This window comes from Carassius carassius, chromosome 34, assembly GCF_963082965.1.
Source record: "Carassius carassius chromosome 34, fCarCar2.1, whole genome shotgun sequence".
Classification (NCBI taxonomy): domain Eukaryota; kingdom Metazoa; phylum Chordata; class Actinopteri; order Cypriniformes; family Cyprinidae; genus Carassius; species Carassius carassius.
The window spans coordinates 28,005,462-28,026,526 of record NC_081788.1 but is presented as its reverse complement, the minus strand read 5'-3'; the positions used below and the strand labels follow the sequence as shown (position 1 = coordinate 28,026,526).

Below are 21,065 nucleotides of genomic sequence, written 5' to 3'. Positions count from 1 at the left end.
TTAATCTCATTTGTGCTTTTTGTCTCCTGTGGGAACACTGAGGGGCATCGGTGACTGAACCCTGCAGGTTCTGGAATGTCTGGGAATGATTCTGGAATGTTCTTAATGAAATATGGAATGTGTACAGGTTTAAAGTAAATTGGACTGGACAAGGGTTTGATCTCCTGCTGCGACACCAGCTTACGGACACAGTCGCAGTTATGAGAGACGGCTTTATTCTGCTTTAGATGTCTGATTTTCTTCTTTAACAGAGATTTTTGATTTCCAGCTTTTCATTACAACAAAAGGAACAACATTCCCCAAATGTAAGAGAGTATGGACACACACACACACACACACACATTTTGACTCACCAAGAAGAAATGGTTTTCTCAGTTGGGCATCATTTTAATTGGCTGCTGTGGGATTCTTCATGGATGTTTGACCGTCTTTACTCATATTCTTAAGAGCATTTTCAATCATACACACATGCAAGAAAAAGATATCTTGAAGACAGCTGTAAAATTAAAATTAGGGCAAATGGAAGATTTAGCTAATTTCTCATGCATCTTACACTCTCAAAAATAAAAAGGTTCCAAAAGGGGGATTATCATGCCATAGAAGAACGACTTTAGGTTTTCAATGAACAGTTCTTAAAAGAACCAATTTTTCTTAACATTATGAAAAGTTAAAATGGATTTTACAGTTTTTTTTGATTGCTAAACGACAGTGAGCACAAATGGAGCTACATGTGCAAAACTCTAACTACAGTCTGCACTAGCAACAGTCACCTGAGCTAAACAGTTCACATCACCTGCAAAACTCATTCCAAACACCACAACTCTTAACACATGGCTCAAAACAGACTCAGTGCAGCCAAACACTACACACAACCCTCACTGAGAGAACACACACCGTCACTCAGAACACACCGAGAGGAGAAACACTACACACAACCCTCGCTGAGAGAACACGCACCGTCACTCAGAACACACCGAGAGGAGAAACACCACACACAACCCTCACTGAGATAACACACACCGTCACTCAGAACACACCGAGGAAAAACACTACACACAACCCTCACTGAGATAACACACACCGTCACTCAGAACACACCGAGAGGAGAAACACTACACACAACCCTCGCTGAGATAACACACACCGTCACTCAGAACACACCGAGAGGAAAAACACTACACACGACCCTCACTGAGATAACACACACCGTCACTCAGAACACACCCAGAGGAAAAACACCACACACAACCCTCGCTGAGAGAACACACACCGTCACTCAGAACACACCGAGAGGAGAAACACTACACACGACCCTCACTGAGATAACACACACCGTCACTCAGAACACACCGAGAGGAAAAACACTACACACAACCCTCACTGAGAGAACACACACCGTCACTCAGAACACACCGAGAGGAGAGACACCACACACAACCCTCGCTGAGATAACACACCGTCACTCAGAACACACCGAGAGGAAAAACACCACACACAACCCTCAGTGAGATAACACACACCGTCACTCAGAACACACCGAGAGGAAAAACACCACACACAACCCTCGCTGAGAGAACACACACCGTCACTCAGAACACACCGAGAGGAGAGACACCACACACAACCCTCGCTGAGATAACACACACCGTCACTCAGAACACACCGAGAGGAAAAACACCACACACAACCCTCAGTGAGATAACACACACCGTCACTCAGAACACACCGAGAGGAAAAACACCACACACAACCCTCGCTGAGAGAACACACACCGTCACTCAGAACACACCGAGAGGAGAAACACTACACACAACCCTCACTGAGAGAACACACACCGTCACTCAGAACACACTGAGAGGAGAAACACCACACACAACCCTCAGTGAGATAACACACACCGTCACTCAGAACACACCGAGAGGAGAAACACCACACACAACCCTCACTGAGAGAACACACACCGTCACTCAGAACACACCGAGAGGAGAAACACCACACACAACCCTCACTGAGAGAACACACACCGTCACTCAGAACACACCGAGAGGAGAGACACCACACACAACCCTCAGTGAGATAACACACACCGTCACTCAGAACACACCGAGAGGAAAAACACCACACACAACCCTCGCTGAGAGAACACACACCATCACTCAGAACACACCGAGAGGAGAGACACCACACACAACCCTCCCTGAGATAACACACACCGTCACTCAGAACACACCGAGAGGAGAGACACCACACACAACCCTCGCTGAGATAACACACACCGTCACTCAGAACACACCGAGAGGAGAGACACCACACACAACCCTCACTGAGATAACACACACCGTCACTCAGAACACACCGAGAGGAAAAACACTACACACAACCCTCACTGAGATAACACACACCGTCACTCAGAACACACCGAGAGGAGAAACACTACACACAACCCTCGCTGAGATAACACACACCGGCACTCAGAACACACCGAGAGGAGAGACACCACACACAACCCTCGCTGAGATAACACACACTGTCACCCAGAACACACCGAGAGGAGAAACACTACACACACAACCCTCACTGAGATAACACACACTGTCACCCAGAACACACCGAGAGGAGAAACACTACACACAACCCTCACTGAGATAACACACACCGTCACTCAGAACACACCGAGAGGAAAAACACTACACACGACCCTCACTGAGATAACACACACCGTCACTCAGAACACACCGAGAGGAAAAACACTACACACACAACCCTCACTGAGATAACACACACTGTCACCCAGAACACACCGAGAGGAGAAACACTACACACAACCCTCACTGAGATAACACACACCGTCACTCAGAACACACCGAGAGGAAAAACACCACACACAACCCTCAGTGAGATAACACACACCGTCACTCAGAACACACCGAGAGGAAAAACACTACACACGACCCTCACTGAGATAACACACACCGTCACTCAGAACACACCGAGAGGAAAAACACTACACACACAACCCTCACTGAGATAACACACACTGTCACCCAGAACACACCGAGAGGAGAAACACTACACACAACCCTCACTGAGATAACACACACCGTCACTCAGAACACACCGAGAGGAAAAACACTACACACGACCCTCACTGAGATAACACACACCGTCACTCAGAACACACCCAGAGGAAAAACACCACACACAACCCTCGCTGAGAGAACACACACCGTCACTCAGAACACACCGAGAGGAAAAACACTACACACAACCTTCGCTGAGAGAACACACACCGTCACTCAAAACACACCGAGAGGAGAAACACCACACACAACCCTCACTGAGATAACACACACCGTCACTCAGAACACACCGAGAGGAAAAACACCACACACAACCCTCAGTGAGATAACACACACCGTCACTCAGAACACACCGAGAGGAGAGACACCACACACAACCCTCGCTGAGAGAACACACACTGTCACTCAGAACACACCGAGAGGAGAAACACTACACACAACCCTCGCTGAGAGAACACACACCGTCACTCAGAACACACCGAGAGGAGAGACACCACACACAACCCTCGCTGAGAGAACACACACCGTCACTCAAAACACACCGAGAGGAGAAACACCACACACAACCCTCACTGAGATAACACACACCGTCACTCAGAACACACCGAGAGGAGAGACACCACACACAACCCTCGCTGAGAGAACACACACTGTCACTCAGAACACACCGAGAGGAGAAACACTACACACAACCCTCACTGAGAGAACACACACTGTCACTCAGAACACACCGAGAGGAAAAACACTACACACATTCCTCGCTGAGAGAACACACACTGTCACTCAGAACACACCGAGAGGAAAAACAACACACACAACCCTCACTGAGATAACACACACCGTCACTCAGAACACACCGAGAGGAAAAACACTAGCATCAAACACCAATACAGAAAATACAGACTTTTAATCTTTACAGTTTGAGCAATTTCAGTGACTTCATACAAAGTCATATTTTCTTCAAAGAAAGGACTGACATTCTTTCACATGATTTATTTAAATTTTTAGAACATAATTCTTTAAGGTAAATGAAAATTTGCAGTTTGCTTCAATAGTCTGTAGTAATTTACAGAATTAACGTAATGAGAAAAAAAGGTAGAAACTAAAAGTACATACTGTAATTCGAACAAATCCTGAAATTGCAATCAGCAGTGTTTGAAAACTCTTCTGTTTTGAATGTGTGCTTCACAGTTTTGACAGCAGTGTGTTAGCATTTGAACAAAGTGCTGTAAATCCACAGTGTTGTGCAGGTTGTGGTTAAAGTCGTGGGATAAGTGTGTAGAGTTTTGAAAACTGTGTTCAAGCAATGAAAAACGAACTAGAGTTTGGTCCACATGAACTGCTGCTGTGCAGACTGTAGTTAGAGTTTTGCACATGTGACTCCAGTTGTGCTCACTGTTGTTTAGCAATCGAAAAAAACTGTAAAGGTTGTTTATTAAACCATATCCAAAATCCAAAGTCAGAGATTTCAACATGAACTCAAACATGTCTCATCAAATGAATTGAACTGCTCTCCACATTCATTTTATAGCTCTACATATACTAAGCGTTTGACAAATATTCATTTATTTGTGTCTGTCTGAAACAATAGACAAAACTGATGCTTAAAGAACACAACTTTGAAGTCCATAACTACACCACTGGGCTGTAAGATTAGTATTTAAAATGTGTATTTGCAAAGGTGCATTTATTTGATCAAAAATAAAAAATAACAGTTACAGTAAAAGTAATATTGTGAAATATTATTACAATTTCAAAAAAATATTTTTTATGTGAATATATTGTAAAATGTAATTTATTGCTGTGATGTGCAGCTGTATTTCCAGCATCATTCCTCCCGTCTTCAGTGTCACATGATCTTCAGAAATCATTCTGATATTCTGATTTACTGCTCGAGAAAAATTTCTGATTATTATCAATGTTGAAAACAGTTCTTCCATTGTCATATTTTTTTGTGGAAACTGTGATGCATTTTTTCTTTAATGAACATAGTTCAATTTAAGAGCATTTAGTTAAAATATAATTTTGTAACATTATAAATGTCTTCACTGTCTCTTTGGATTTGTTTAATTTCTTTTATAAAGCAAACATCTTTTGAATAGGAACATATGAAAGTCTGAACGGATGAAGCCCACCCAAAAGTGATGTAGAATCTCTCTCTCTCTCTCTCTCTCTCTCACACACACACACACACACACACACACACACACACACACACACACACACGACTTCTATTGTTCATGGTTATCCAGAGCAGCTAATCCTCATGGGATCAAACCTTTCAAGAACACAGAAAGAAGAAAACAACTGCACAGCTACATGCCAAAAAAAAAAGAAGAAAAAAAGAAAAGAGACACTTTTGTTAATAATAGCAGAAATGTCCAGCATAAATTAATTTTTGAAAATGTCATCTTTAAAAAAAAAAAAAAAAAAAAAAAAAAAAAAAAGAGCATGTGTATCTAACCAGTGCATTACATTCCAACAGAGCAGTTTAGTAAGAAAAACAAAAAAAAAACTAAAAACAAAACAGTGACTTTGAGGCATTACTATTTTTACTGCTCATAACTATGGATATAAAATTGTTCAGATGTACAGAAGGAATAGAGTAAATGTAGTACTACAGGAATATGAGTGAGAAAAAAGAAAATAGGGCAAAGATAAACAGTGAATCATGCTTTGATAATAACCCATGACATAAACACATCCACCCATTCATTAGAGGGTTTTCCACAGCTCACTGATGGAGGCTACTGCTGTCCTTAGCGCCAGGAAGGAAAACTTCAAGTGATAGTTCAGCCAAAAATCAGGCAGTCATCATTTACTCACCCTCATGTCTGTCCAAACCTTACTTTATTACTTTTATTTGATTTCTAGCAGAATGTGTTTAAAACAGTAGCACTGGACACTTATTTATACTCTTAAGCTCAGAGAGTGACATAAAAGTAGCTTTTAATTAGTTTTAATCAATATTAATTGGTCAAAGGGAATCAAAGTTTTGATTTTCTTTCTGTAATAGTTTGCAAATCCAAATGGTGCATAAATTGTGGCCTGTTTGTTGCACAAAATGTGTAACTAGTCAAAGTCATTAAAGGAATAATTCACCATAAATATAAAAAAAAAACCACTCTTAAAATGTTCTCTCAGTGATGTGGAGTTTGTGTCTTCATGGGAACAGATTTGGAGAAATGTAGCATTGCATCAGTGTCTCATCAATGGATGCTCTGCAGTGAATGGGTGCCGTCAGTAATCCACACCACTCCAGTCAATCAGTTAATATCTTCAAGTGAAAAGCTGTGTTTGTAAGAAACAAATCCAATAAAAAGTCATCAATTTAATAAGCACCATTTTTTTTTGATTCAGTATACACCACTGGGCCTTTAAATTTTTTAAACATTTTCAAGACATGATTCTTCAATTAACTACGTATAAAAATTAAATGCTTTTTTGTGTCATGTTTCACTCACAATCCTCACAATATGGAAGTAAAATGTGGCAAACTTTCTGAATAATAAAAAAACCCCTACTTTTAGTGATAACTGATCATCTTACAGTTGTTACAATTTACAAATAAATAAAAACTAATAAGAAACCATAATTGAATTGCAAGTCAATCTGAATACTACATGTTCAAAAGATGATAGAAATCATTTATTTAAATCCACATATAACACACAAATACATACTAAGTGACACAGTTAAATCAGGCCTGTACAAAGTTTGGAAGCACATGACCAAAACACCAGCTGATCTCTGAGGTTAAGCTGAAGTCTTCATGAAGGGCTGCAAACGTCAAGGTGAAGGTCAGTGAAGGTATTTGGCACCACACTGACTGAGAACACAGTTAACCTCATGTTTACTCGAGGGCTGTGAAATTTCACTTGTGGAGTCTCTTTGCAGACTCTAAACACACAAATACATGTCCAGAGTTTCTGTGGTAGTTTGATAGTCATTTCCCAGCATGCAGTAGGCCTTTATGACAACAGGGTGATGAGGGCATCCAGAAACTTCCCTCTGTCCTCCATCTTTAGCTCAATAACTGCAGAGAGTGTGAGAGAGAAAGAGAGAGAGATCTTCACATAACCTGTTGCGGCATGTTGATAAATGTACATGAGTGCATCTGGAGATGATGGGAAAAATCTACGAGACTCTGGCAGAACGAGTGAATGTGCATGTTAAATAACTTAAGTGGTAATACTGCACAATTATTGCAAAATGTTCGGTCACAATACCTCAGCTTAACAAGCAGAATTGCTTAAATTTGGCTTTGAAATTAAGTGTGGCACTGGTGTCCAGTAGTGTGACATGCTGTAATAAATCACATCTGGTGAGCATTAAAGCCATACAACTATCAAATGTGAATTTTATAAATAGCTTTCAGTGCTGTCAGTTGATAAAAAAAAAAAAAAAAAAAAAAAAAACACATTCCTGAAATTAATCGTGATTAATCACACCTAACAATGAAGTTTTTAAATATACCTTTATATTGCAATAATTTCACATTCAATCTTCAAATTAATGTAGAAACAACAAAAAACAGTATATTTTTAATATTTAATACTTTATGACTGAAGAGAAGTATCACTAATAACAATACTAATGTTGTCTCTAGGAAACGGTCATTCAACATTACAGTACAATAACTTACAATTTCAGTGAACTTAAAACAATCTACACACAAACCCATTATAATAAATGTCATACTTGGCTACCCGTGCCCTTCAGCAAGTAGGAAATCTACAGAAAATGAATAAAGTTATCATATAATAATATTCTAAATTAAATATAGATGGATCCTTAAAGCTACAACAGTTACTCATTTGCTCTTTTCTTTTCTTTTGTTCTTTGATGAAAATACATTACAGCAGCTGTTATTAGTTTATTTTGGCTGCTTTAAGAGCTGGTGCTGCTGCTAAACTATTTTTGTCAGCACTAATAGTTTTTTTATATGGCTATTCATAACCCGAGGGTCAAAAAAGTTGAAATCATTATAGTTTGAGTGGAAGTTAATGTAAACACAGACGTCGGAGTCGTGTGTTTGGATATGGTTAAAAGATTGAATGTGTGCATGAGCCACATTTCTAAATTTGTTTTTAGTTTGATTTGATTTACTAAATAAATAATAAAAATGTAATAAATTGCAATAAATATAATACAAATTGAAATAAAAATAAAAACTAGACATTAAAAAAAATTATTAAACTAATAAAAAGGCAAAAGTAAAATACTATAACTATTTAAAAATATTAATAAAAACTATAAAAGTTGTTGAAATATCACAATATTTGCTTCCTACTTATTCCTTTTCTTAATCTCTTCAGAAATATTTACTACTCACTGCAAATTGATATCCAAACTCTAGCCCCACGCACGCACGCACACACACACACAGACACACACAGACACACACACACACAGCAGCGGTCAGAGCAGAAAGATGTTACAGAAGCTCTGATCTGCTCTGTCCTCTAGTGGTTGATTTGTGCTGCGCTCGATCACAGCCCATGATGCTGTGCTGCAGTGACGTACCTGAAGTGTCAAAATGATCGTGTAGAGTTCTCGAGCTGGTGCTCTCAGCTGCCTTTTCAAAAGCCCGGCCAAAGAAACTTGAAGGAAATGAAAAATTGTTGTTTTAACATGATCTAACTGGCGAACGTAACATCTCTGCATGAAACAAACTCACTTTTTCTTGTCTGAGGTTTCTGATTCTGGTGGAATTCCCAGGACGATCACAGTTCCCTTCTCCACATCCAGAGGAGCCGCCATGATCAATGGAAGAATCTTACAGCGCTTGTTCCTCGTCTAACAAAAACATACACACAACTGCCATGTGCTTACCGTTCTTAATGTGACTGCTGACAAACTCCACAGACACATCACAACAAATGACTTCTTTCATTCAGGGTTGTACTTACGGAGCAGACGAATGCTTTGAGCAGATATTTGCAGAGAAGGGTCAGAGCCAGAGGTTTAGAAAACAGCTTCACATCTGGTGTTCCCTACAAACAGGACAAAAATAAATCAATTGGATACACAATAACAGGAATTACAGACAACGGTCATTATTTATTCACCCTCATACCATTACAAAATTTTTATTTTGTTTTGTGTAACAAGAGAATTAGGCAGAGTTAAAGATTAAATAATTTTCTATTTATAAAATATTAATTATAACTAATTAATATATTTTTGTATAATTAATTTTGTGTGTGTGTGTGTGTGTGTGTGTAAAGTATCTTTAAGATATATTATTAATAACAATTTTGTTTATATTTTACTAAATTACAAAATTAAATCAAACATTACTACAGTAATATGATTATACTATAAATGAGTGTTTAACGATAATAATAGTTTTTACTTTATTATATAATAAAAAAAAACTATTGTTAAAATACTAATGCATTACAATAAGAGTTTTGAAGAGTAAGAAAAAAAATCTTATTTTACAGAACAGAAAACATATAATGTTATCATTTGCATGTTACAAGTGACCCAAACTCACAGTGCTTGCAGAGAACATGGATGCAGACTCATCGTGGGTGAAAAATGTGACAGAGACCCCCTTAACCCAGTGAGGGCAGGTCGTCTATGATGCACATTTTCTAAACATACTTATACTACTTTAAAGCCTTTATCATTTTTGAACTCTACAGTCGTGCAGTGAAATTCACTTTAAAGATTCACTTTTCCATCATGAAGATGGAAAACGAAGACTTTTAAGATGGAAATGACATGATTATTATAACCAAGAGGAAGCAGAGGATCACTCAATAACGAAATAATTAATTTGCTCCACTCCAGAAATGTCAACTTGAAGAGATCTGATTTGATCCATACCTCCAGTAAATGACAATAGAGGAAAGGCCCCTGTGAGAGGATAAGGTTAGTGCAGATGCAGCTCGCCACGGTCTGCTGAATGGCCTTCAGTTTCTTCTTGGCCAGATCAATGCCTAAATGCAACCGCTCTAGATTACTCCTGCAGAGTCACCGATGAGAAAAGAGAGTAAAATCTGCCACTAAAAACCATACTGACACTTTACAATATCTATGAAAATAACTAGAACTATAAAACCCTGCTTCATACCTGGACAGACAGTCCAGAGCTTTGATGAAGTTGTCCGCTGACGTTTCATCCTTCTCCACGTTCTCCAGCAGAGCAGCTGCAGCATGAACTACATCACTGGCCAGGAACCGGTTCTTAAAGCCAAAGTTTACGGCGAACGTCTGCACACGGATGTCTTTCATGCTGAGGTGGAAAAAGCCAAGTAAAAGTTTAAACATGACAGATACTGACTACTGCAAGTGCAATCTTACTTTTGACGCGCTCTCACCTGAATTTATTGGCTGATTCCTCGATGACTTCACGCAGGTTCTCTTTAATCGTCATATCCATACAGTTAAACTTCTGTCGCACCTGCTTGAGTGGGAGACTGGGGGAAAAATTACTATTAAAATGACATTTCTAACGCTAAAATTTATGGAAGCATATGGGTAGCGATATTCAATTTGGAATGTAATATGTAAAATGACAATGCATTTCTGTATTTACATGTTCCAATACATTTGTGCAACGTTTGGTGCAAAATGAAAATTAAATTACATAATTTTCATTTGGCATTTCATACACCAGTTTTAATATGTAAAATGAATACTAATTGTAACGCTTTATAAGTTGCAAAATTAAAATGAAAATGTATTACAGAAATGATTAGATATGTATAACATGTTCAAGCAAAAACTGTGGCAAAATGATCATTTAAATGCTATTTTTCTTAAATGTATTAACACTCACAGTCAAGACACTTACGATTGCATTTTCATTCAGTGTCCCGCAATGAATGTAGCAAAATTCAATGTGCACATTGAAAATGCATTCCGAGCCGATCACGTCTCCGCCCCCTCCCGCCATGTCAATCACTGCGTGAACAAGGCGGGGCTTGCAGAAAGTCTGAGACTCAAATCTCAAGAAGAGGATTCAAGTGAGAGAACATGGACAAGACAGTTGGTCCGTGTACGTTTTGATCATTTCAGTTTATGGCTCCACCTTCAGCTCGGTCTTTTCATTCTTTCAGGCAGAATAAGAGTCAGTGCGAGTGAAGCTCTGTAATGTCTGAAACCACGGCTCACTGTTAATTAGCATAATATTTGAATCAGATGCCCAGCTACATCTGATTCAAATATTATGCTAATTAACAGTGAGCGGTGGTTTCAGACATTACAGAGCTTCACTCGCACTGACTCTTATTCTGCCTGAAAGAATGAAAAGACCGAGCTGAAGGTGGAGCGATTCGACCAATCAGATGAAAGCAGCGTTTCAGCTCTGCCCACCAGTGCGAATGAAATATTAAAGCCATAAACTGAAATGATCAAAACGTACACGGACCAACTGTCTTGTCCATGTTCTCTCACTTGAATCCTCTTCTTGAGATTTGAGTCTCAGACTTTCTGCAAGCCCCGCCTTGTTCACGCAGTGATTGACATGGCGGGAGGAGGCGGAGACGTGATCGGCTCGGAATGCATTTTCAATGTGCACATTGAATTTTGCTACATTCATTGCGGGGCATTGAATGAAAATGCAATCGTAAGTGTCTTGACTGTGAGTGTTAATGCATTTAAGAAAAAAAAAGCATTCAAATGATAATTTTGCCACAGTTTTTGCTTGAACATGTTATACATAATCATTTCTGTAATACATTTTCATTTTAATTTTGCAACTTATAAAGCGTTAAAATTAGTTTTCATTTTACATATTAAAACTGGTGTATGAAATGGCAAATGAAAATTATGTAATTTAATTTTCATTTTGCACCAAACGTTGCACAAATGTATTGGAAAATGTAAATGTAAATACAGAAATACATTGTCATTTTACATATTGCATTGTCATTTTGCATATTACATCCCAAATTGAATATTGCTACCCATACGCTTCCATAAAAATGTGATTGGATGCACCAAACTGTAAAACAGCCAGAATCAAATTTTATTGAACATTAAAGAAATAGTTAAACCAAAATGACATCTTCCTGAAAACATCCTCACCCTCGGGATGTAGAAGAGTTTGTTTCTTCATCAGAACAGATTTGGAGAAATGTAGCGTCACTTATTAACCAACGAATGCTCTGCAGTGAATGGGTGCCGTCAGAATGAGAGTGCAAACAGCTGATAAAAACATCACAATAATCCACACCACTCCAGTTAATCAATTATGGTCTTGTGAGTGTTTGTGAGAAACAAATCCATCAAGGAGTTTTAACATTAAAATCACAGCTTCTGGATAAAATGGGAGTCTCTAATAATAATCCATAATAACACTTCCTCCAGTGAAGAAGTCCTCTTCTGTTGTCTCACTTCAAAATCCACCAACATTTTGTTTAGAACTTGTTTTAGAATGTTTTTGCTTGTAAAAAGTACTTGATCTGTTCATATTTCTCTCCTGATTCAGATAAGATGACTTTTTGGAGAAAGCAATATTATGGCTAGGATGACTTATTTTAGCCGAAAAAATTGATGTGTTTCTTTAAAAAAAAATACAGCTTTTTGCTTCACAAAATGTTAATTGATGGACTGATGTGTTGTGGATTATTTAAGGATTATTGTGATGTTTTCATCAGCTGTTTGGACTCTCATTCTGACGGCAGCCATTCACTGCAGAGCATCCATTGATGAGCAAGTGAAGTGATTTTATCATGGTTAACAAGGAAAAAAAATAAACCATAAATGTGATAAAATGACCGTAATGCATGGCTTTTTGCTTTAGCAGAAACACTGAAATAGTTTACACCATTAAACCCAAGTATTTCTGTGAGCATTAAGTCAGAAAATCAGTCCACTCACCCCATGTCTGCCAGGAACTCTTGGAGTTTTTTCTGTCCGTTGATGGACCAGAGTTTAAAGCTGCAGGACGTGTAGGAGGAGTTACAGATGCTCTCATACAGAGACCAGTGCTGATACAACACCAACCTCAGACTGACACAGGGGTCAAGGGTCAAACACACTCATTACACAGAGCTCTTCATCATGCATGTGCATGTATATTGATCACCTTATGTCTATGCATGAACACCCTCGTGTGTGAGAGCACAGAGCACATCATTATATAAAAGCGGAGGCATTTTTACACAAAATTAAGAGCAAAAGTACAAGACAATCACTGAAATTAAGCATGCACCGCATGAAACAAGGTAGCATGCTGTTTTCAAGCAGTATGTAGTAAGCAGTACGCTACCATTCTGTTCAAACACTCAATCAACAAATCAAACTTCATGTGGAGAAGGATACTCGTATTCAAACGTAATCCTCATGCAGTCGATGGACAGTGAGTTCTCCTCATCCTCGTTTCTATGGTTGTGTCGGGACACGTGGCGCTGAAGGGTGGCGATGTCTGTCACATATTTCATGCTGTATGAGAAAGATGCATAGGTTACTTAAAACATCTGCTTCAGAAGTCAGATGTTTCAAAGAGGTTAATCTTGACGAACCGAGATAAGAGTAAGATTCTTACTGTGGGATTTTATCATGAACCCACTGATCTGTCACTCCAATGACACTCCACCTGCCAATCAAAGAGTGAGTTTTAGTTCAGAGAACAAATAAACACTTTAGAAATAGTCTTTCAAAGTTATAAACTGATTATTGCAACACATTTTATAAGGAAATACTATTTAAATCTCTCTAGGTAATTTTGCATTTAATTGCATTAACTGTCATTTGTTTGTGATTTTTTTATGTGAATCCTACATCAAATTGTATCATTTTTTTTCTACTGTGACTTGAGGTAATAAAAAGTAAGAAGCTCACCACAGCATGTCTTTGGTGTCTTTAGACATGACCCAGGCCAGCTCAAACATCACCAGTGCTGCCTGAAAATAAAATAAATAAAAATAAATATAAATTTGAGGAAAAATATTGCTTTCTCATTTAGTTCATTCAACACCAGCACGAAGTGATACATTGACTATTTATGTTAACCGATAATTTATAAATATTTAGAAGTTCTCTTTTGACAATACAAAATTATACAATAAATATATTTTAGAGCATGTTAGTTTTAAAATATGGTATGTGGATAGTTTATACAATGGAATTTAAAGCTTTTTAAGACGTGCACAAAATTAATACTGTATGTCTGACTCCATACAGCTCAAACCCTTACAATCCCTAAATAAATTATGTAGATAATTTTATTATATATCATACTATTTAACTTAAACAGACTGGGGTACACATCCAACTGCAAAACAAAGTATACGCAAGTTTAAAGTACTCAAGATATGCTTTTACTACCAGATTCTCGTTTAAAAAGATAAACTATGCACTATTACAACATATTATAGTGTAAACATAAAAAACAGCACTGTCATAATAACTCATTAACATTTGATCATAAGTATCTGCTTGGCATAAATGTTTGGTATTCATTGACTGCGAACTTCTCAGAAACCAAGAGCCTGTACAACGCTTACATTTAATTAAATCATACCCTTTTAAAATTAGATATCATGATTCCAGTTTTTCCATCCCCAAATTTAAGACCTCTTAAAATGATAAAGATTTTTGTTTGCAATTTTTATGACCTTAAATTTGATCAAACTGAAGACGTTTTAAGTTTTCAAAATTTGAAGTTTTTTTTTTATATTCATATATTTTATATTTAATTTATATTTTTTAAGTCCTAAATAGCATTATTTGCTTAAAGTTTTAATAAAAACATATATGCATGTGAATAAGACTTAATCACTATGTATTGTTATATTTATGCATATTTCAGAGCAAAATACACACGTGCAAAAATTATATTTTATATAGTCAAATGATCACAGTTACTCACTGATGTCCCATGAAACTCATACTGCTCGTAATCAAACAGAATCTCTCTCCTGCAAACACAAACACACTTCAGAATGCAGTTAACACAAAAATGTGTCAGGACTGTCAAGTGTAATTTGGAGTGATAATTAATGACCTTCGAGCTTCCCATTCCCGTCTGGCCCGTTGACGTTCTATTCTCCTTTCCAATGCATCCTGAAGTGATTAATACATTCATCAGAAGATCTGAATATAAAAATAATCCACATACTCATGTGTGTGACTGAATATGAATGTACAAACATGCCTCATCATAACGCCTTCGTTTCCCAGAAGGCTCTGCGCTTCCATCACTTTCATTTCCAGAATCATCGCCATCTCCTTCTTCATCCTCCTCATCATCACGGAAGATGTCATCGTAGGACGGTACACCAAGGTCGTCATCTTGCTTTATCAGGAGCTTAATCTATTGCAGATCAAGTCAAGAAATCATGCATACTTGCAACAAGACACATCAGAGCTCAGGTGCTGAACAGTTGTACCTGTGTGTCATTATAGACATTAACCACATCAACAGGTCGGTGTGTGTCACAGATGAAGAAAACTGAGTCTTCCTCAGGCTGAAGGGTCTCCAGCAGGTCCACATTTGCTCCACAGTTTATCAAAACAAAATACTGGTACTTGAAGAAGAAACACACGGATACAAACAACAATTGCTTTTAGATTAGACTCAAAAGCTGAGGACTACTAACCAAATAACAGTCTAAAACAGTCTGGGTTTTAAAAACAGGAAATTGGACAGCATTTACGGCAGAGCATTGAATGGTACCTGCTCTTTATGCTCCATAAAGGCAGTCCCCAAATCCTGCCATCCTGCCACAGGAACCAGAGTATACTGGACTTGATCACAGTGAAATAAAGACTGGATGGAATAGACACAGACAAATACTTTGACTAAAAATGCTGAACACTTGAGTAAATATTGTGTGAAATAGTTCATTTCAAAACAGCAGGGGTTTTCAAACCTCCAAAAAGTAATGGGGGTCCATAGAAAAAAATAAATAAATAAGATTAAAACTAAAACACACTTAATCAGATTTGATTAAAATAAACTAATGTGACTTAAAATAATAACCAAATAAACAAAAACAGCTTTAAATGATTAAAATTGTATTTAAAAAAACAAACAAGTAGAAAAATAATGCAATTACATAACATAATAGACACTAAAAAAATTCACAAATATTTTTGAATATTATTAATAATTTTCACAGTATTATTTAGGTCTTTATATATTAAAATATATAGAATCCTTTTAAATTTTCGGATTTTTCACACATTGACATAGATGATCCAAAACATCTAAAAGATTGAAAACCCCTGCTCTAAACAGACTAACCAACCATGTGTGATCTCTAAAATGTTCTACACAGCCAGCTGAATATCAACACAACTTTATCATACTTCCTTCTATGCACCATTACATTATAATGATCCTTTTGGATATCTTTGTACATGTGTAGGTTGTAAAATTATAACATTCATTCTTAATGTTACTTTAGCACACGAGTTTATGGCATCACTAACCTGCAGAACTTTACAGGCACACAAAGCATCAATATCAGGAGACACGAACAGGGCCACTCTCTAATGATATAAAAACAAGAAAGATAAAAGACACACCTCTGAGAAAGTCAAAATAGTTTCTGAATAGGCCTATGTTTTTTTAACAGCAAGTAAATAGTTTGTACTATGAACTTCACGTGTTACACACAAGCAGTAAAATATCAAATACAGTATTAATATATTACAAATTAATACGTACTTTATAATATTTAATTTGGAGTATCAATAGTACTTTTAAAAATGAGTAACGTTAGCTATTTAGTAAATATTAACAGTAATGGTTTTGTGACTTAAACGAACACAAGCACGCACCTGATTAACGACAACATCATAAAATTCCTTTCGAATATCGGTCACAAACATGTTTCAAATGAAGCTTAAAAAATGTAAAAATATAAAACAAGACTATAACTTCTGAGTTTGTTCGCGGTTTGTAACAAACTCCTTATTGTTTTCCACTCAGGGTTTCCGTGTTTCGTCTGTGGCGCCAAATTTGCTTCTTGCACATTTAGTCCCGCCTTTGCAGAAATAACCAATCGAATAACGACTTGAGAGTAACAGATGGACACAATAGCCAATGGCGTGCGAGAGCAAGAGGCTCTTCTGTCCAATCAGATACCGATACACAGAACTAGTCAAATAAACTATAGCACAAAACAAGGTAATAAAAAACAACAATCTCTTAAAAAAGATTTTACAAATTTATTGAGAAGTTATTATAATTATTTCATTTCATGTTGATTTAACCATTTTCATGTATAGGGCGTGCACCGACGCATGAAAGAGAGATGTGATTGGCGAAAGTTTGGGATGACGCGTTGTTGTTTTGTTGCGTCACGTCCTACTTCTCGCACTTCGCACTGAAAACAGCGCTGCTGTGTTTGTGTGGAGCTGTCCTCGGAATTCTCTCATCATTGCTGATATTCTGCTGTCAGGCAGATCAAGCGCCAAAATGGTGTGTAATCGATTTTAAGATACCTTTAAATCTGCCTTTTAGCCTGACGCCTTTTATCGTGATGACTATAAGTACTTGCTAGCTAATGCTAAGCTAAAAGCAATAGAAAGCTGCACTGTCACTGTAGCAGAAATCACGAGATTGGATGTTTGTTGAAATGACATTTACATTTATTCATGAAACAGGAATTTTTTGATACATAAACATTTTAGCATAAGGAGATAATATCATAAAAGTGTAGCAATAACAGTTGCAGCATTATTGCATTTGTTATTATTTGATCTTAAACTCTTGGTCTAAATATAAATGAGAGTGTGTGTTTATATGCGTTTATATGTGTGAATATATGTGTGAATATATATATATATATATATATATATATATATATATATATATATATATATATATACATACATACATACATACATACATACATACATACATACATACACACACACACACACACTCAAGGTTTGTGTTTAGTCTATTTTAACCCTCTCTCCCTCTACAATCAGTTCTCCTTCAACATGTTTGAGCCCCATGTGGGCCGGGTTTTCCAGAACCGTTTCTCCACTCAGTACCGGTGTTATTCTGTATCCATGCTGGCGGGACCCAACGACCGTTCAGATGTGGAGAAAGGAGGAAAGAGTATGTCACGGTCTATAATACTGTAAAGATGTTTCAACACTGCAAGCAAAGCTACTAGAAATACAATGTATTTAGTCGATTCTAATTTCGATATTATGTTGTACTTTCAGTAATTATGCCCCCGTCTGCTTTGGACCAGCTAAGTAAGTTACATCCATTTAATTAAAAATGAAAAATTGTATTTCCTATCATGTCTGGTGATTATCTTATGTGGTTTACATTTCAGGCAGACTTAACATCACATACCCCATGCTGTTCAAACTCACTAACAAGAATTCAGACAGAATGACACACTGCGGTGTTCTGGAGTTTGTGGCAGATGAAGGCATCTGTTACCTCCCTCACTGGGTAGAACACATACAGCAGATCGACTCGTACTGGATCTCACAGGCTCTTTGCTTTTGTCACATTATTGGTTTGATTTTGTCCTCAGATGATGCAGAACTTGTTGTTGGAGGAGGGTGGTTTGGTCCAGGTGGAGAGTGTGAATCTCATGGTTGCCACATACTCCAAATTCCAGCCGCAGAGTCCAGACTTCCTGGATATCACAAATCCTAAAGCTGTGTATGTTAACATACCATGCACCTTTTACACAAAAATATTTATATATTTAACTTTGTAACAACTAATATCTAAATCTGAATGTTCTGGTTTATTAAAAATGTTCTTTCTTTTTTTTCAGACTAGAGAACGCTTTGAGGAATTTCGCCTGTTTGACCACAGGAGACGTGATCGCTATCAATTATAATGAAAAGGTGATTATATCTGTTACTCAGTGTAATGATATATGCGGTAAAAACCCTAATGCACTAAACCAGAAATTTCTGTCTTCCAGATTTATGAGTTACGTGTCATGGAAACCAAACCAGACAAGGCTGTGTCCATCATTGAGTGTGACATGAATGTAGGGATGCTTGTTTTTACATGGTTCACATAATATACGAGCACACAATAATACCTGACATGCTATATACCTGATATAAACTACTGATCAAAATGTTTGGGTCAGTAGGACTTGAAAGAAAGAAATTAATAGTTTTATTTAACAAGGATGCATTAAATTAATCAAAATTGTTATGTTAAGACATTTATTTCCATTTCATAGATTTCTATTTCAAATAAAGCTGTTCTTTTGAACTTTCCATTCATTAAAGAAAATGGATCACAGTTCCACAAAAATATGAAGTAGCACAACTGTTTTTGATAAGTGTTTCTCGAGCAGCAAATCAGCATATTAGAATGATTTCTGAAGATCACGTGACACTGAAGACTGGAGGAATGATGCTGAAAATTCTGCTTTGACTTCACAGAAATAAATTGCATTTTAAAATATATTTAGAAAACAGTTATTTCCAATTTTAATAATATTTCAGCTTAACTGAATTTACTGTTTTTTATCAAATGAATGCAGCCCTGGTGAGCAGACGACTTAAAAAACAAACAAACAAAACAATCTTACTGACCCAAGCTTTTGAATGGTGCTCTACATTTACTGAATACATCAGTGTATCTCTAATTCCACAATGTTTGTCTTTCAGGTGGACTTTGATGCTCCTCTTGGATACAAAGAACCAGAGAGATACATGCAGCGTCCTGAAGAACCAACAGTATGTTTTGACAAACAGAAATCCTTTACATCACACTACAACACAATATTATGATTCTAATTCACATGCATGTTATTTTTAATGCTCGTGTTTACCATTCTGCATTAGGAAGAGGAGACGGATCCAAGTAACTATGAGATGGACATGGGTTTCAGAGTAAGTCAAACAATGATTTTCATTACTCCAGTCTCATGCACTTTCATATATGTTATGAAATAAAATGTTACCTTGATAGAATTAAGACTTGTTCACTTCGAATAATATCTTGGCGTTTTTCTCCACAGGCCTTTACCGGTTCTGGGAATCGTCTAGATGGGAAGAAGAAAGGCATTGAGCCGAGTCCAGCACCCCTCGATCCCAGTGACATCAAACGGTACCCACCCACCATCTCTCATTCTCACCATCTAAGCTGAACTTTCATTTAATTGCTATTTTTCTTTTCATAAATATTTTATACAGAGGAATTCCTAACTATGATTTTAAAATCGGGAGGATCACCTTCATCCGTAACTCCAGACAACAGCCCCGAAAAACTGAACCAGTAAGTGGAGCAAAGAATATTTAGTATTTAAACAAATCAACATTTCTACATTCACAAATTAAGTAAATTGTCACTGCTATACAAGAAGTAGAGGTTTTGCATATCTCTTCTGATTTGAATCATGTTTTCTTGTCTCCAGGATGATGCAGCCAGTAACTTCATTGCTTTTTCTGGGGAAGGACAGTCCCTTCGCAAGAAAGACAGAAAACCCTGATTACACACATACTATCGACCTGGACACAGAAAGTCAACTAATGTTTGATTATCTGTGCTCTTTTTGAACTACCATACTCTCAACATAGACAGTTATTTGATGACACACATCTGGATTTCCATTAGGACCTGACTGATGTTTCGCTGCACATAACAAATGATGTTTTACAAATTGTTTGGTGTACTGAATCCCCTCTTTTTTCATATATTAGAAAACACAAAACAGTGACCAAACACTTGTTCAGTAACATTTATATGCATAATAATTTGAATTATTTAAATAAAGATCTCCCTGCATTTCATAAGACTTGTTCTTTATTTACTTCAGGATGAGTTTTTATCATATACCTTCTGCTTCATACTTAGAGCAACATATTTTTGTAAGAGTTTTATGAAAGGTGACATCATTAGTTCATATGACTTAATAGAATAGTTCACCCAAAAATGAAAATTTGCTCAATTTACAACGTCAAGCCATCCCAGATGTAGTTTGTTTCTTCATGGGAACAGATTTGGAGAAATGTTGCATTCCATCACTTGCTCACCAGTGGATGCTCTGCAGTGAATGGGTGCCGTCAGAACGAGAG

General features: G+C 37.2%; 2 protein-coding genes across 2 annotated transcripts; one reads left to right on the top strand and one right to left on the bottom strand.

The window, feature by feature from the left end:
• Positions 1-6,715: 6,715 nt before the first annotated feature.
• Positions 6,716-17,027, bottom strand: LOC132114950 (cell division control protein 45 homolog). Its single transcript, XM_059523350.1, has 18 exons — positions 16,827-17,027; positions 16,476-16,535; positions 15,718-15,810; positions 15,431-15,568; positions 15,196-15,354; positions 15,046-15,104; positions 14,911-14,959; positions 13,881-13,942; positions 13,585-13,635; positions 13,362-13,481; positions 12,918-13,049; positions 10,412-10,510; positions 10,165-10,326; positions 9,918-10,056; positions 8,993-9,076; positions 8,761-8,879; positions 8,607-8,683; positions 6,716-7,116 (listed from the first exon to the last, which is right to left on the bottom strand). The coding sequence occupies exons 1-18, from the start codon at positions 16,875-16,877 to the stop codon at positions 7,052-7,054; spliced, it is 1,719 nt and encodes a 572-aa protein (XP_059379333.1). The 5' UTR covers positions 16,878-17,027; the 3' UTR covers positions 6,716-7,051.
• A 288-nt stretch (positions 17,028-17,315) lies between these two features.
• ufd1l (ubiquitin recognition factor in ER associated degradation 1) lies at positions 17,316-20,773 on the top strand. Its single transcript, XM_059523348.1, has 12 exons — positions 17,316-17,469; positions 17,985-18,117; positions 18,228-18,260; positions 18,344-18,465; positions 18,551-18,681; positions 18,800-18,872; positions 18,953-19,021; positions 19,656-19,724; positions 19,833-19,880; positions 20,009-20,097; positions 20,184-20,265; positions 20,405-20,773. Exons 1-12 carry the CDS (start codon positions 17,467-17,469, stop codon positions 20,477-20,479), a joined length of 927 nt encoding a protein of 308 aa, XP_059379331.1. The 5' UTR covers positions 17,316-17,466; the 3' UTR covers positions 20,480-20,773.
• Positions 20,774-21,065: the final 292 nt, after the last annotated feature.